Here is a 13,856-nt window from a genome sequence, read left to right as displayed (position 1 = left end):
AAACGATTTCGATTACTTTCAACCAAATCGTATTTTTCTATCGTTGGAAAATTTCTTTAAGCTTCGAAAGAATATGAATCATTGTTACAAACGATCTGTCGTTTCAACACTAAGTACACTAAACATTTTCTTAAAGCGACATCGAGATACAAAAGACTCAGAACCCTAGCAGAGATAGTTTTTCAAAAACCAAACGATATCGATGGACTTGACGATCGGTTTGGTTCGTCAATGGCTCGTACAAAGTAAATCAGATTTCTATGGCTGTTTTCGCTCGATAACGCGATACTCTTTCGTATCTCTTTTACAAGAGAGTTCCAAATTTGCAAACGCTGTTAGAATTATCTTAAAATGTTATCCATGCGTGCGGCATTAATTCAATTTTCGTCTATGGAGTCGCATTGAAGTTTTCGATGAAGCAATGTATCAAATACCACAAATTCCTGCTGAAATGGCTCCAACTACAACACAACATCGAAGCAACGAAACTCAATCTCGATGAATTATTTTCTTCTCAAAACAGAAACTCAGCTCATCCGTAAACTTTTTAAAACTCTGCTCTTCTGCAGAGTGTATTCTTTCGGAAAAATTCGAGAAAAGTCGACGTGACTATGTCCGTGTAGACAGTCATGGGTAACGGATAATAATAAAGGCATCGCGTGTGCATAATTATCTAGGGTATTTTCTTGGAATTAATTTCGAGCTTCGCGAGGGAAGAGCTTTTTACCCTTCTGGCCGCTACCCCCTGCCGTGCCGCGCAGTTATTTAGGAAGCACGAGAACTTCGTCGCCGCTGACGAAAGAAGGGTTAAAAAGAAACGCGTCGCGTCGCGTTGTGACCCGGAATTCCACGGTTTTTGCGTCGCAGACTTCGTGGGATTTAAAGCTACAACCTTTTTCGACGTTAAGCGTTCATGCAACTTGCATGTACAATATTATAAAGTCCCGTGCATCGCATTCGACAACGTATAATCCGCTATATGCTAATACGCAACAAGAAAATCGGAGATAGACGAGTTACCATTGCAAAAACAAAAAAAAGGAAAGCCATGGATTTTTATCGATGATTCAGACAATAGCTTTATATCGAACAAAATGATATTTTTAAATAATATTTTATGTACGACTGAATTCACTCGTTAAATCTTTTAATGACATCATAGTTTCTTTTTAATTTTCTCGCTTTTTCGTTTTTCTTTTTTTTTTAAGTTACATCATGATTAAAAAATGCGGATAAAAATGAGTTACGTGCTACGACACACGATGAGGTTTCAAGCGACTACGTTAGATGGCACGATTGTTATCGATCTAGCTTCTCGCTGCTCTCTACAAATTCGTCTCTTTACTTTTGGCAGTACAAAAGCTGCTACTACCTTTACAATAATAATGTTATCAATTAATAAAAATCAATTAATAAAATGTCAAGTAATTTAGACATCTCGAAAAAGAATTTACAGAGTTTTTTACAGACACTACACACTAACTCGCTCAATTGTTGCTACATCGTGACGTCTATTTCACTGATTTCATTCTCGATCACGAGCAACATGTTCCTCATTGATAATCAAGCAAGCTAATCGATACGTCACGTGAATAACTAGTGAGTCGATTACGCGACCGTTATTATCCATGAAATTCGCTTACGTAAGACTTCGGGCAGCTCCGTATGACAAAAGTTCGCGGTCACGTTCTCTCAGACCTATCATTATCAACAACAAACTATGGTCAAATGATAAAAATGGTCGAAGTTAGTACATATCCGCGTTTAAAGGTTTCCATTCCCTAACGATCATCAGTTACACATTACCATTCTGTCGGAGGAAAACGAAGAGTTTCATCATAACGTTTTTCATTGTATCGCTCGCCGTTCATGCCAATTATCGCATCAATCTACCTTCGCGTCATGGAATTTTTTCCTCGAGTCTTGTAGAGTATCTATTACCGCGTCAACTTTATATTTCGAGCATTCGTTTCCAAACAGGCTCTTTCAATCAAGAAATACGTCATGTATCGCAATTTGAGGAAACAGGGCGTGTAAACGTCTGCTAGAGATAGGAGAGAGCGAAAAGTTTTAATACGACCGCGGAATCGGCGAGAGTCAATTCGTCCTTGCCGGTTAACGAACCCTAAACCAGAAGGGAAATACACTTTTTCAGAACGCGTCGCCGTAATTGAGCGAAGAGAAGAGGGCAAAACAGGGGTGAATGAGTGTAATTACGAGCGGGCGAACCGATTCGAGCGGCTTTCGAATGAGAAAACCGGACGGTGACGGTGGCGACGACCACCCACCGTAACTTTGTAAACCTGTTTAACGTTCGAAGGAACATCCTGGAAATACCAAATTGCTCTTAACCAAAATGTTAACCACGGCGCAATTAACAGAACACATTTCCTCGCGCGTTTAATTAGAACTTTTCAACCTAAAAGGATACGTTCAACAATATGCAACGTCACACGTAGTATCTCCAATCGTAGCTACGAAAGCCGAAGCTTAACACGTTGACTTGGTGGTCACTCAGAACCGATACGCTTACAATTGAGGTCACGTCTGTCGTGGATGATCAACGATATCGAAAGATAATCGAAGCGTTTAAATTAAAATAATAATTATATTCGTAGTATATTTTAATGATGCAACAAATTTATATATAAATAAGGTGTATATTACGTAAACTGTCGGCTACAAGTATTAGAAATTTATATTTATATGAAAGCTGAAACACGTTTTACTTTGCTTAATATTTTACATTACGAAGCACAAGCGATACGAATGAAACAACAGATTCATAAAATAAGTAGAATATAAAGCAGAGAAAAGCACTGGACTTGTACTAAATATCTACAGATGTTCCAATACTTATGATTGACAGTGTACACAGATAAATACAATAGAACTTCGTTTATATGAATCTGTCGGGGGACAAGTTGGTTCGTATGACCAAATTTTTCTCATATAATAAGAGTTCATCTGTTTCTTCCCACCACCTATAATTTTTCGCTTAGTTAATAGAAGTTCGGTTCTCATTTAGTTCAGTATTCATATAAGAGGATTCCACGAGACATTTGCTCTTAAATACATAATAATGTTGCGAAGTTGTATCGACTGCGAGGCATAAGAGTGTGTCGCACAACGACGTGTCCCACACCTTACATCTTATTGTTAGATGTTCCTATAAGTGGATTAACGCTCGGCGGTGGTTCAGATAAGGAGTTGAGCTAAAGTTCAGATAACCAGACGCCATTAAAATTTCATCGGTAGAAATGAATTTCGTATAAACGGTGTTCCACTGTATTACAATGTATCTGGTGAGGGAATAAGTAACAGAATTCTACAGAAGAAATATAAAATTTACATATCGATGTTAATACGTTGAGATAACAAAATCGATCGGTAAATACCATGTAAGTTATATTCGAAGAGATAACAGAAAGCATATAGAAGATGCCTATGAAAGCAAAAGACACAAACGAGGTCCTCCAATCTGCTCACCTGTACTCCAAGTAAGAAGTAACAAGGGATTCCAAGCGCGTCCCGTATCAAGAAATTAGGGGAAGCATAGAGGAGGGATAACGTAGCGTGAACAAGTCGGTTTTATTGCTTCCAACGGGAAACATCCGGCGCCAGGATCACGGAAGTATTACAATAAACGAGACACGTCTCTCGAGTCGAAATACGCGAAATATTGCACGCGCTAAGGACGCTCGAGAGTATCGAAATAACGTTGCTGTTGACAGAAGGAGAGAGAGAAGGGAGAGAAAGAGACGGAGGGAGAGAGAAGCACGACGATAATGCGGCGGTAGAAAAGAGAATGCGGAAACAGAGCAGAAAACAAGAAAAACGGATCAGAAAACTGCGAGGTCATTAAACCTAGGATTAAGTTCACGCTCAAAAGGCTGACACTTAAGGTTTCCTTTGCTCATTTCGAGATTCGAAGAAATTTATTTCCTCGTCTGCTACAAGCGTTCTTTCGTGTTCGTAGAAATCTTGAATAACGGATGAAAAGTTGGATAGAGAAAATCGATGAAATCGTCGCCCTCTTTCGAAATCCGATCAAACAAAACGATTCAACTTTATACTCACGCTTTCATCGTTCCGTCGACAGCGTTATTCGCAACAGCTCTTCCTATCGTTTTCCACGTTTGCGATTTTTTCCGACAAATTAATCTTTTACTGTGATTTTAATTCTGCAGGAAAGATGTTGAATGGACGTTACTTTCCTCGACGGAAAATTCAAACAATCGTCGTTAGAGAATGTATCAAGATTGACGTAGTACCGGAGAAAGGAAAAGCGAGAGAAGCCGACAAAGCTCGAACGAAGAAAAGTTGCAGCCGTCGAATGGGCCAGAACAAAAGGTCTGCATCGGTTGCTTTTACCTCTTGTGAACGTGAAAACGTAACGAGCCACTTGGCCACGTTGCATATTCCATCGCCTGGATATCCGGACCCGTTGTTACGTAAAATCTGGTCGCAGTTCCCTTAATTAAAAGCGGCTCAATTGTCGTTTCCGACCGGCTTATTTATCAACTTTAACCTGTGTTGGCTCTAAAAGATCCAATCTGTCCTGAGATCCTTTACAGATGCTCTACTTCAAAATCGTTGTTCATTTGGTTATACGAAGATGAAGTTTTCCAAGGGAATAGAGAGGAGAGGATGGTTTCAGTGGAGAACGGTGGTTTCTTCATTTTCCTCGATCCGAAGAGACGACCTCGCGACTCAAGATGGAGGAAAACGACAGGAAACGCTGACTAATTTCCTCATTATCTCGGTGAACGGCAAATTTCAGATTTATTAACTACGCTTGTGCAATAGACTGTGCGAATCGAGGCGGACCAGCGCGGAATCGGTCACGGAAATAATGATTTAATGTGGCTAATCTCAATCCTAATCCATTCGCAAGACCTAATTTTCTTTAGTGGAATAGCCTTCCCCAACCTTATGTTTCTTGCGTAAGTTAACCAGTTAAATGCGTTCAACGTGTATACGCGTCAATCCAAAACTTTATTTCGGCGCGGTTGTATATACTCGTCGTGCGCAATAAAAAATTGCCATTTATTAGAAAAACTCAAAACTTAACGTTATAACTTTATACCGACTGCACCATTGAAAGCAAATCCACTTCGAGAATATGCTGTCTGCTCAAAGAATGGAATCCGTACGGAGTAACGTCACTGGTGCTCGACCTGCGAACTGTCACTTTATGCGGTACCTTGCTTTGAAAAATACCACACTGAAATCAACTGAATTTCTTGAATCTATCTTCTTCAACTTTTCTCGTTTATGAATTTTATTACTTTTTGGCAATTTTTAAGTTTTCAGTTAGTAAGTTTCACACCTTTTTCAACAACGAACTGTTAATTTCTTGTCGAATAAGAATGTAACGTTCCCCCGTTTTGCTTTACTTTTTTCATAAAATTTATAATAGGAACATTTGCCCTGCGTTCGACGTGTATACTCGTCATTGTTTCATTTCACTTGCGTATCCCGTAACGGATTTTTGAAACTAAATTCCGCAGTTAACAGGTTAATCCTTCGCAGCATCTTTGAAACTCGCCTGAATGTTGATTGAAAACCAGAATATCATACGGAAACGAATATCGATGTGAAAGCAAACGAAATACCGATCGAAGACGCGTGTCCAAAAATAACGAAAACGGAAGTGGTTTTAGAGCGTTCCAATGCTCACACGTAAACGTCTCGCTGTCCGAGCATTATTAAGGAGATCGCGTAAAGACCTCGAGGACGGTTAAATTCGTCGGACGAGCACGGTACAGAGGCCTTGGCACGAAGTTGTACGTGACAATCGTAAAACCGATGTACTACCGCTTGTATAGCGTTAATAGCGTATGAACATTTCTGACTCACCTCACGAAGCTCCTTGATCTTTAGCCCTCCCTTGCCGATTATGCATCCAGCTTGGCTCTGATGGACCAACATGCGCACGTCGATCTCGTCGCTGCCGTGTCGAGATCCATTCTGAAACCATTTCCAAGATTAACTCTCCCATCCTGTTAAGTTACGGACGTGAAATTCTCTTTGAAAGCATTCTAACTGATACTATGTGCTTACTATGCAAGCATGAATTATGTCTTTTCTTTTATCGCTTTCTTTTTTTGTGTCTTCGTTTGCTTGTTTCTTTATTTGGAACGATATACTTTGTATATTTATAACGACAGTGTCTTTTAATTTGTACTATAAAAATTATATTCGAGTACAATATAAGGACTTATGGTAACAGTTGTTTTTAAAATAGCTGGTAAATATTTATTGCATTGTACGTTTTCCACGCGATACTGAACAGTTGTTTTTATCACTGATCGCTAATTAGATATACCGATCGTTTTTCTACGACGTGTACAGGGTGTTTCATGCAAGTGACAAAAAATTGAAAAACGTACTACGAGGTAAGACATCACTGGTAAGACATTATCTACATTTTCTACAATCCTGTAAGCTGGAGCAGTATACTAATTAGCACCCTCTATATCATCGTAGGAATTAGAGGACAGTTTGTTGAAACAAAGTTAAGGTAGATACTATCGATGGTTCGAAAATAGATCGATCAAGGTGCTAATAGTTACTGAACCAGCCTTCGTATGATCTAACTATACTGAATTAACAATCTACTAAAGTAAGAAAAACATGTGAAAAGTCTCACGATTGAGTCATTTCTTTTCCCGTGTGATCCTCTTCTGGTAGCAACACTCACCTCCTCGAGATTAGGTACGACCTCGTTCAATACTTGAAGAACGGTGGGCAGATCCGAGCTGATAGTAAGCACCCTAGAATCAAAAACACTCCAACAATTATTCCGATCCTCCGCACCGACCATTACGATATTACGTGCTACACACGTTTGTTCTTCCTCGTCGAATCGTGTCGGCGAAATTTCACCCCCTTCCGTAGAAAATTAGCCGCGGAAATGTGCGAGCTGTGCTCGAGGGAACTCGAACACGAACCGAAATCCCGGACCAATCAATTTTAGAAACCCTTCTCGTAGTTCAAAATGTATATATTTTCTTTCCACCATTTCCATCTACTTTTCGAAACAATTTCATTCTTCACGTTATTTATCGCTTTATTCCACTCCTAAATCTTCCTAATTTTGATTCTTCCGACCATAGAATTTCTTTAGTTTCATCCACGAGCGAAATTCGCGTGGCGCGTCTGCCGCTGTCTCATTCGCAAACAATCGACTGCCTCTCGTCTCTTTCAAACGGACTGATTGACTAAACGAAATGTGGAGAGAGCCAGGACGGAAAATATCGCTTCGATAGCTACAAGAGAACTTGTCGGCGTTCCTTTCAAAACAAATACAGAACTTCTGAAACGTCGTTCTACGCAAATCAATCTAGTCCTCTCCGTCTGTTTCCGCTTTCTTTGCGTTCCCTCTTTTTAATGATCTGCTATTGACTTCGCGAGAAATTGCCAGGAATCGCGTCTCGTTTCCCTTTTCCGTCCACGTCGCGAATGGAGCGCGTTATTTTGACGATGAAACGGGCCAAGTTGCGCAGCAAAATTAACGATTCTCCCCGAAGCGGAAAACTTGAAGAAACTCGTGATAATTTTCGAAAAGTTCTGATGTTTCTCATCCGACTGATATCGCTATCGATATGGAGAAAACGAGACGGATTTTATTCATCCCCCATGCAATTTCCAGCTATTTCATCGCGTTCCAGAGCAGAATGGCATCGTATTTTCCGATCATAGGCCAGCAGCTTTTCACGCTATGCCATTTGATCGATCGTCGAGGCTCGAATAACTTTGTGGAAGAACAAGAGGCTTGCCGAAAGTCGGAATTCCACGCGAGCACCGTTTCACGCGACTTAGTTCCTTCGCTTCGTGGAAGAAAATGCGTTTCGTTCGACACGATTCGATTAATCGCGACACAATAATATATTCCAATTTCGAGATAGTGCTTGAGTGAAACTGGAATCTGCGTACGTATCGACTGAATCAATCGCTCGCGGGTTTGTCTTCTTAGAAAAATCGAAATCGACCGGATGGTGAGTAAATTCTCTGTTAGAACGGAAATTCGATTAACGTTCGACGTGAAGTTACTGAGATTAAAGATTTTAATGTTCGTTTAGAAGAAGCTCGAGGAAAGTCAAGGTTTTCTGTTATTTGACGAAAATACACTATAAGCTCACTGTAAGTACGAGCGATGTTATAGTATCCGTTAGTGATCGATGACGCTAAATCACTAGTAACAGTCCTTTCGAGTCAAGAATTTACTGACCATCCTATTATATAATGAAAAACAAACAGTAAAAAAGAAAGACTCTTTGAACTCTATTTTAAAATTCTGTACGCTAAATATTATATCGTTCATTTGACATATTTTACTACTGCTATTATTCTTTGTCGGTGCACTCTTTTCGATCCTTCTTCAACAAAACCGAAGCTTTCGAGATCGCTGTTCTATGCGTTAGGCATGTCGCAAGACCAAAAGCTACCAGCTTTCTCTTACGAATGGCATTCTTTCGATGTTCTATCGCGTGATTATTTGTTAATGTTAACCATCGATTGGTAGGGTGGAGTTAGAACGAACACAACAATATATACTTCTGGAAAGCTGAAATATCTCCTATTTTTCTTATTTTAGCTGAAATGTGAATGCACGTTAATCTTCTTCAGACGAGCAAAATGAATTGAATCAAAACGACGTTTATTTATTTATTTTTTTTTTTAATTCTTAGCGACGTACAATTTAATAAGAAATTAATCCAATGTTAGTACTAGTAGTCACACGTCCGATGAAAAAGGAAGTGAAACGATGCAGAATGAATCATGCGTGCAGGGCAAGTCGTACCTGAACGTGATCTAGACTTCGCAACCTAACGAAGAAAAAAAAGGAGAAAAAAAAGAAATACATTTCAGGAAGATCGAGAATACCTAAGAACACGAATTTATCTATCGATCTATCACTTGATTTATCGAAAGAGAGACAAAGAGTGGAGAACTGTAGCATTAAGATTCATCGAAACTTTTCCTTTGTCAATGGCTTCCATCGACAATCGAAGCACAGGTATACGCACGACTTGTCTCCATCGCGTGACTCGACTTGTATCGTACAGCTGGTATTTTTTTCTCTCTTTCCGTCGAATTGATCCCACCCTACCAATTATAGAAACAGAACTAACGTTCACCCTACTAGTCGAGGGTTAATCATGCGCTTTTCTCCTATATATAACAGGCGCCGTCTCGCGATCACCAGACACGAGATCGTTCGATACTATATAACACGGTCGCGAGGGTACGGTTTTGTTAGCCAGCGCCGTCTGAGAACGTGAAAACGGCCATCATCAGCTATTTCTCACCCTAGACGCGCTTTTCGCCCGTTTCTTTAACAATCACACACAATCGTCGATAGTTACGAACCGGAGAACCGTGTGCGTTCGTTTTGTTCGTTTCGACGAACATATCGGTCGAAAGTCATCGCCTCGAAAACGAAAGCTGATCGATGGATATCTCAGCTTCTCTATGAAACTAAAAGCTTCTCTAAGAACAAAAAAAAAAAGAAAAAAAAAGAAAAAATGGATAAACTAAAAGAGGAACTACATTTTGTCTGGCGAAAAAAAGCTTTGATCGCTAGATTTTGACCGTGAATAAGATCTATGTGCATCGATCGATGGATAGAGTGAAAAATTGTGTTAGCCGGTCTTTCCATTAAAACCTGTTACACCTACCGGAGCAAAGGAAAAAAGAGAGCTGTCCCTTTCTTTCGGAACCGTTTAGGATCGAAATATATTTCTGTTTGATCAATCTGCAATGAACGCGTACAGGTGAGGATAGTCTAACTCTAGCTAATTGGGTCCAATTGAATTTCGGACTCGTATCTTTCATCTCGCGGTCTTCCGAATCGTTTATGTTTACGAGACGGGACTCGAGAGTGGTAGAAATCGAATGCCGTTCGACTAGTTTAAATACCGTTCGACTATCATTTGTATATTTTGCATAATCTTACGATAAATTTCTATGATAACGTTAACGATATCGTTGTTGAATTTTACGTTGATTATTTACTGGCCGTAGAGATACAATAAAATCAATTATGCAAGCACCGTATGCATTCTAAAACGAGGAAGGTTTGGGTTCGGTTAATAATTTCGCTGGTCTACGTGCCACGAGGCTGTCAATGTGCATTTTAAAGCGGCGTTAATATTCCTCAATCATAAATAATTAATGATTACTTGTCACTGTGGAAATTATGGATGCGATATTCGACTAGTAATCGTAGCTCGCGATAGTCGAGCGATGTTGAATTATGAACGAAAATAGACTCTACTTTACATAAATTAGGTACCAAAGTTGGTAAGAAATTACTACAAATTTCCGAAAGAATAAAGAAAAGAAAAAAAAAGAAAAAATAAGAAATGGAGAAAACGTATGCCGACGTTTCCGTTAGATTGGTCGGCCTTTAAATTGATATATTTAAAAAAGATATTGGAATTGCGAATAAAAGAGCATTTAAAGTAGTTTGAAGGATATTTACGAAGACGACCAAACGATAAAAATAATCTACAGCCGTAGCACGTGACGTCTCGGAACGAGAAAGAGACCAATAAACATCATTTTCACGAAACTGGCAATACAAATCATAATTATTTGCAATTTCCGATGAAAAAAATGACGCAACTACTTCATAACTACTTTAATCGATTCCTAAGACGCATAGACTTCGCATTTTAAAAACAAACTTTTATTTTATCCTTGACCGAAGTCTAAAGTCTTTTAGAAACACATTCGACGTGTCTACCAATCTCGTAAATTGCCTCGTATTTCACACTCAATCGTATTTATAACGCTTGTTAAGTACGTTGACTGCGAATGGAAAATAATCAGGTATAAGCCGCGTTCGTTAAGTCCCATAAGCGTAAATCTCGCAGTATCTTGACCCATTCGTTGCTGACTCACGAAAAAAGATATATTTAGGATAAGAAAAATTCATCGATTTCTAATAAAATCTAGACGGTAGTCCCGCCGAACGATTTACACCTAAGGGAGCGCCTGAAGTGCTTTCGACGAGCACCCAAGTGTGTACCAAAGCGAGTCCAGCAACAAAAGGGTTGCGATCAAGGTCGAGACTAGACACGGGTCACAGCAGATCGGTAATGACTTTCGACTCGCGGACAATTCGTTAATCATGCCGGCATATCTCTGCCAGGACGATGATGGTCAGTGGTGCGTTGATCAGTGGGACGTACCTAAAAAGTAAGCGTGACATATCGACGTTAAGCGTGGAATCGGCAGATTTACCGCCTCGTTCCACGGATTAGCATCCGTGTTAGCCACAAAAATTAGAGATAAAGAAAGGAGAAAAAGGAAAAGAGAGACGTTGTTCGCGCACGCGAGACGATCAAAAACGAACAAAACAGAGACAGACCAGAAAGAAAACAGAACAAAAAAACAGAGAAAGAGAGGGAGAGAGAGAGAGAGAGACTGCACCAGAGACACAGAGATAACATTAGATTGGAGGAATAGGTGAAAGGTGAGAATAAGAAAGGTTTCGTACCCGTGTCAGGATGATTGCAAACCGACTGTGTTTCGTTGCTTCCTGGATAAAAGCAGAAAAACGATGCTGCGTGTCCTCGCGTCTCCTTCATTGGAGAACTTGTTCGTCGTCGTGACGAATCTTGCCTTGAATTCGCAAAAGCAGGACAAACTTTTGGCTAGAGAATCTGTTATTCCTCTAATACTGTTTATACACGCTAAGAACGCATTTGCTCTGGATGTTCTATCGTTTGTAACGTCGCAACTCTCGGTAGCTAGGCGTCGCTCGTAGGTATCAAAACAGAATTCCTAACGAGAACGAAGGAGAAGGAAGACGGATAGAAGCGGCAAGGCTAACAAAGAAGCAAGAAGCGCGAGGAGTACTGCTCCCTCCCCTCTCGATGGACCTTCAGTTTACTCTGCTTGATCGCAACAACGAAAGCTTCGAAGGCTACCGTGGATGCAAAGACAGAAAGAGACAGACGTAGTAGAATTCAGGATACGAAGACAGAGGAGGAATATCTAAATGGGATGGAAAAGGACGGAGGACATGCAACCACAGGTGATGGCAGGTGCAGTCACGAGAAACGTGTGCTCGGTTTATCGCGCGTGTTCCTCGTTCGAAAGCTCGCGCAGACTCCGCTCTTCGCTCTCGGGCGATGAATCATCGCGCAACGATGTCGGAGACGCTGGTCGAGGACACGTACAAGGCTGAGAGAGGAGCAGACAAGGAGACGAACGAAGAAGGAACGAACAGATACAGGCGATTCGGACAAAAAGGCAGAGGCGAGAAAGAAAGGTAAAAGAGAAACTGGTACACTAAAGACTGTGTAGTAGAGAAACGTGGACAAAGAGTATTACAGAGAAAGAAGAAAGGAAAGAAAGAAGTAGAAAGTGATGGTGAAAAAAGACAGACAGACAGACAAGCAGAAAAGAAAAGAATCATCAACAGAGAGAACGTCGTTGTCGTTCGACTTTAAAAACAGCGCAGCGATCCACGTGTCGCTGTCAATTAGGTATTTTTGTAATTAGAGACAAAGAAAAATAAGACATTAAGTAGTGGTGTTGGTCATTACCGTTCGGGTCCGGGGCAATCGGGTACAATGATTGAGGCTTTGTACTGTCGGGCCGTGGTGGTTGGTGGTTGGTTCATTGGTGGTTGGTTGGTGGTTGTTGTCGATTGTTGGTAGGGTGGTCCATTTGCCGATCGAGTCAGGGTCCGTCGTTCCGGGCAGGGCAACGGCAGGGCAACGGCAGGGCAACACCAGGGGGGCAACGCCGGGGTTGGGGCGGGGCCAGGGCACAAATCATCAACCAAGTTAGACATCACGTCTTTCACGGCTGGATTAATTTTCGCGGCTTAATCTTCTAACCCCTTGTCTCTTTTCATTCTACTTTACGGGTTGCGTGAATTGTTCGTGCAATCCAACCCACCCCGAAATTCTGTTTCCCCCGTGACTATTACGTTTGCATCCTTTTTCGAGTCGCGCGATCGATCGGAGAAATATTTGCAAGGTGCAATGTGTGGTATTATATGTTCTATTAACGTACGTTTCTCGTAAGCCCTCCGAGCGAAACCGCGTTGGAAATGGCGACGGTCCGATGAAAATTCTGACCATGCTAATGGAGAATGAAATCGGTAAGAGAAATGATTTACAAGTAACTGTGAGGACGATCTTGCCGTCTTCGACGGAAAATACAAGAAAATGCAACCCCATTGTCCGCAGCGGATCAACACCATTATTTCCACGTTGCTGTAAATATTCTGAAAACGGCATTCATTGCCATACCTCACCCCCTTCCCCTTCCCATCGTTCTTTCCCTCTTTCAGCGGTTAATTGACGCCGGCTGAACCTCGAGGCCGATTCTCGCGGCATTTCAATTGCTAACGAAGTCGCTTAAGCGTGGCTAATTAGAGGAAGTTTTAATAATTAACATGCAATTTCGCGAAGAACTCCGGTCTTCCTCCTTTGAGCTCTATAAGCCACCACGTACTCGAATTATGAATCGGCTGGTCGGCGTGTTTTATCACGATCGTGACAAGTGTTAATCCCTTGACTGGAGATTAGTCGTTTTCTCTGACGAATTTAATCCAGCCCTAGGCGACAGGACATTCTCTGATTATTCATCAACCCTTTGCATAACTTCGTTTGTACACTAAACTTTAATGAAAAGCAAGCTTCGTCTTCTTATCGTACCTACTAAACTAAGCGTGTCACGCTTCCAACTTTCGTCCAACCTTCTTCGTTTGATGGATTTTAAAAAAGAAGATTCCTAACCCGCTAGTGGGGCGAAAGTACCACCCAATGAAACGATCGCTTGCAAATATTTCTCCGGCCATGCCAACTTGGCGAAATTTTTCTCCT

General features: G+C 40.9%; 1 protein-coding gene across 12 annotated transcripts in view; it reads right to left on the bottom strand.

The window, feature by feature from the left end:
- Nucleotides 1–13,856, bottom strand: part of LOC122571111 (heterogeneous nuclear ribonucleoprotein K) — a 92,840-nt gene that overhangs the window by 25,391 nt on the left and 53,593 nt on the right. For 11 of the 12 annotated variants that reach the window (XM_043734417.1, XM_043734418.1, XM_043734427.1 and 8 more), the window contains 3 exons: nt 12,567–12,610; nt 6,656–6,779; nt 5,863–5,973 (listed from right to left, as the gene is read on the bottom strand). In XM_043734417.1, coding sequence (XP_043590352.1) covers nt 5,863–5,973; nt 6,656–6,779; nt 12,567–12,610 — 279 coding nt within the window. The remainder of the gene's footprint in view (nt 1–5,862; nt 5,974–6,655; nt 6,780–12,566; nt 12,611–13,856) is intronic. The other variant, XM_043734428.1, reaches the window with a different exon arrangement.

The sequence above is a fragment of the Bombus pyrosoma genome, linkage group LG9 (genome assembly GCF_014825855.1).
Source record: "Bombus pyrosoma isolate SC7728 linkage group LG9, ASM1482585v1, whole genome shotgun sequence".
NCBI classification, from domain to species: domain Eukaryota; kingdom Metazoa; phylum Arthropoda; class Insecta; order Hymenoptera; family Apidae; genus Bombus; species Bombus pyrosoma.
Note: the sequence above shows the minus strand (reverse complement) of the source record. Positions and strands in the feature narration are given on the sequence as shown.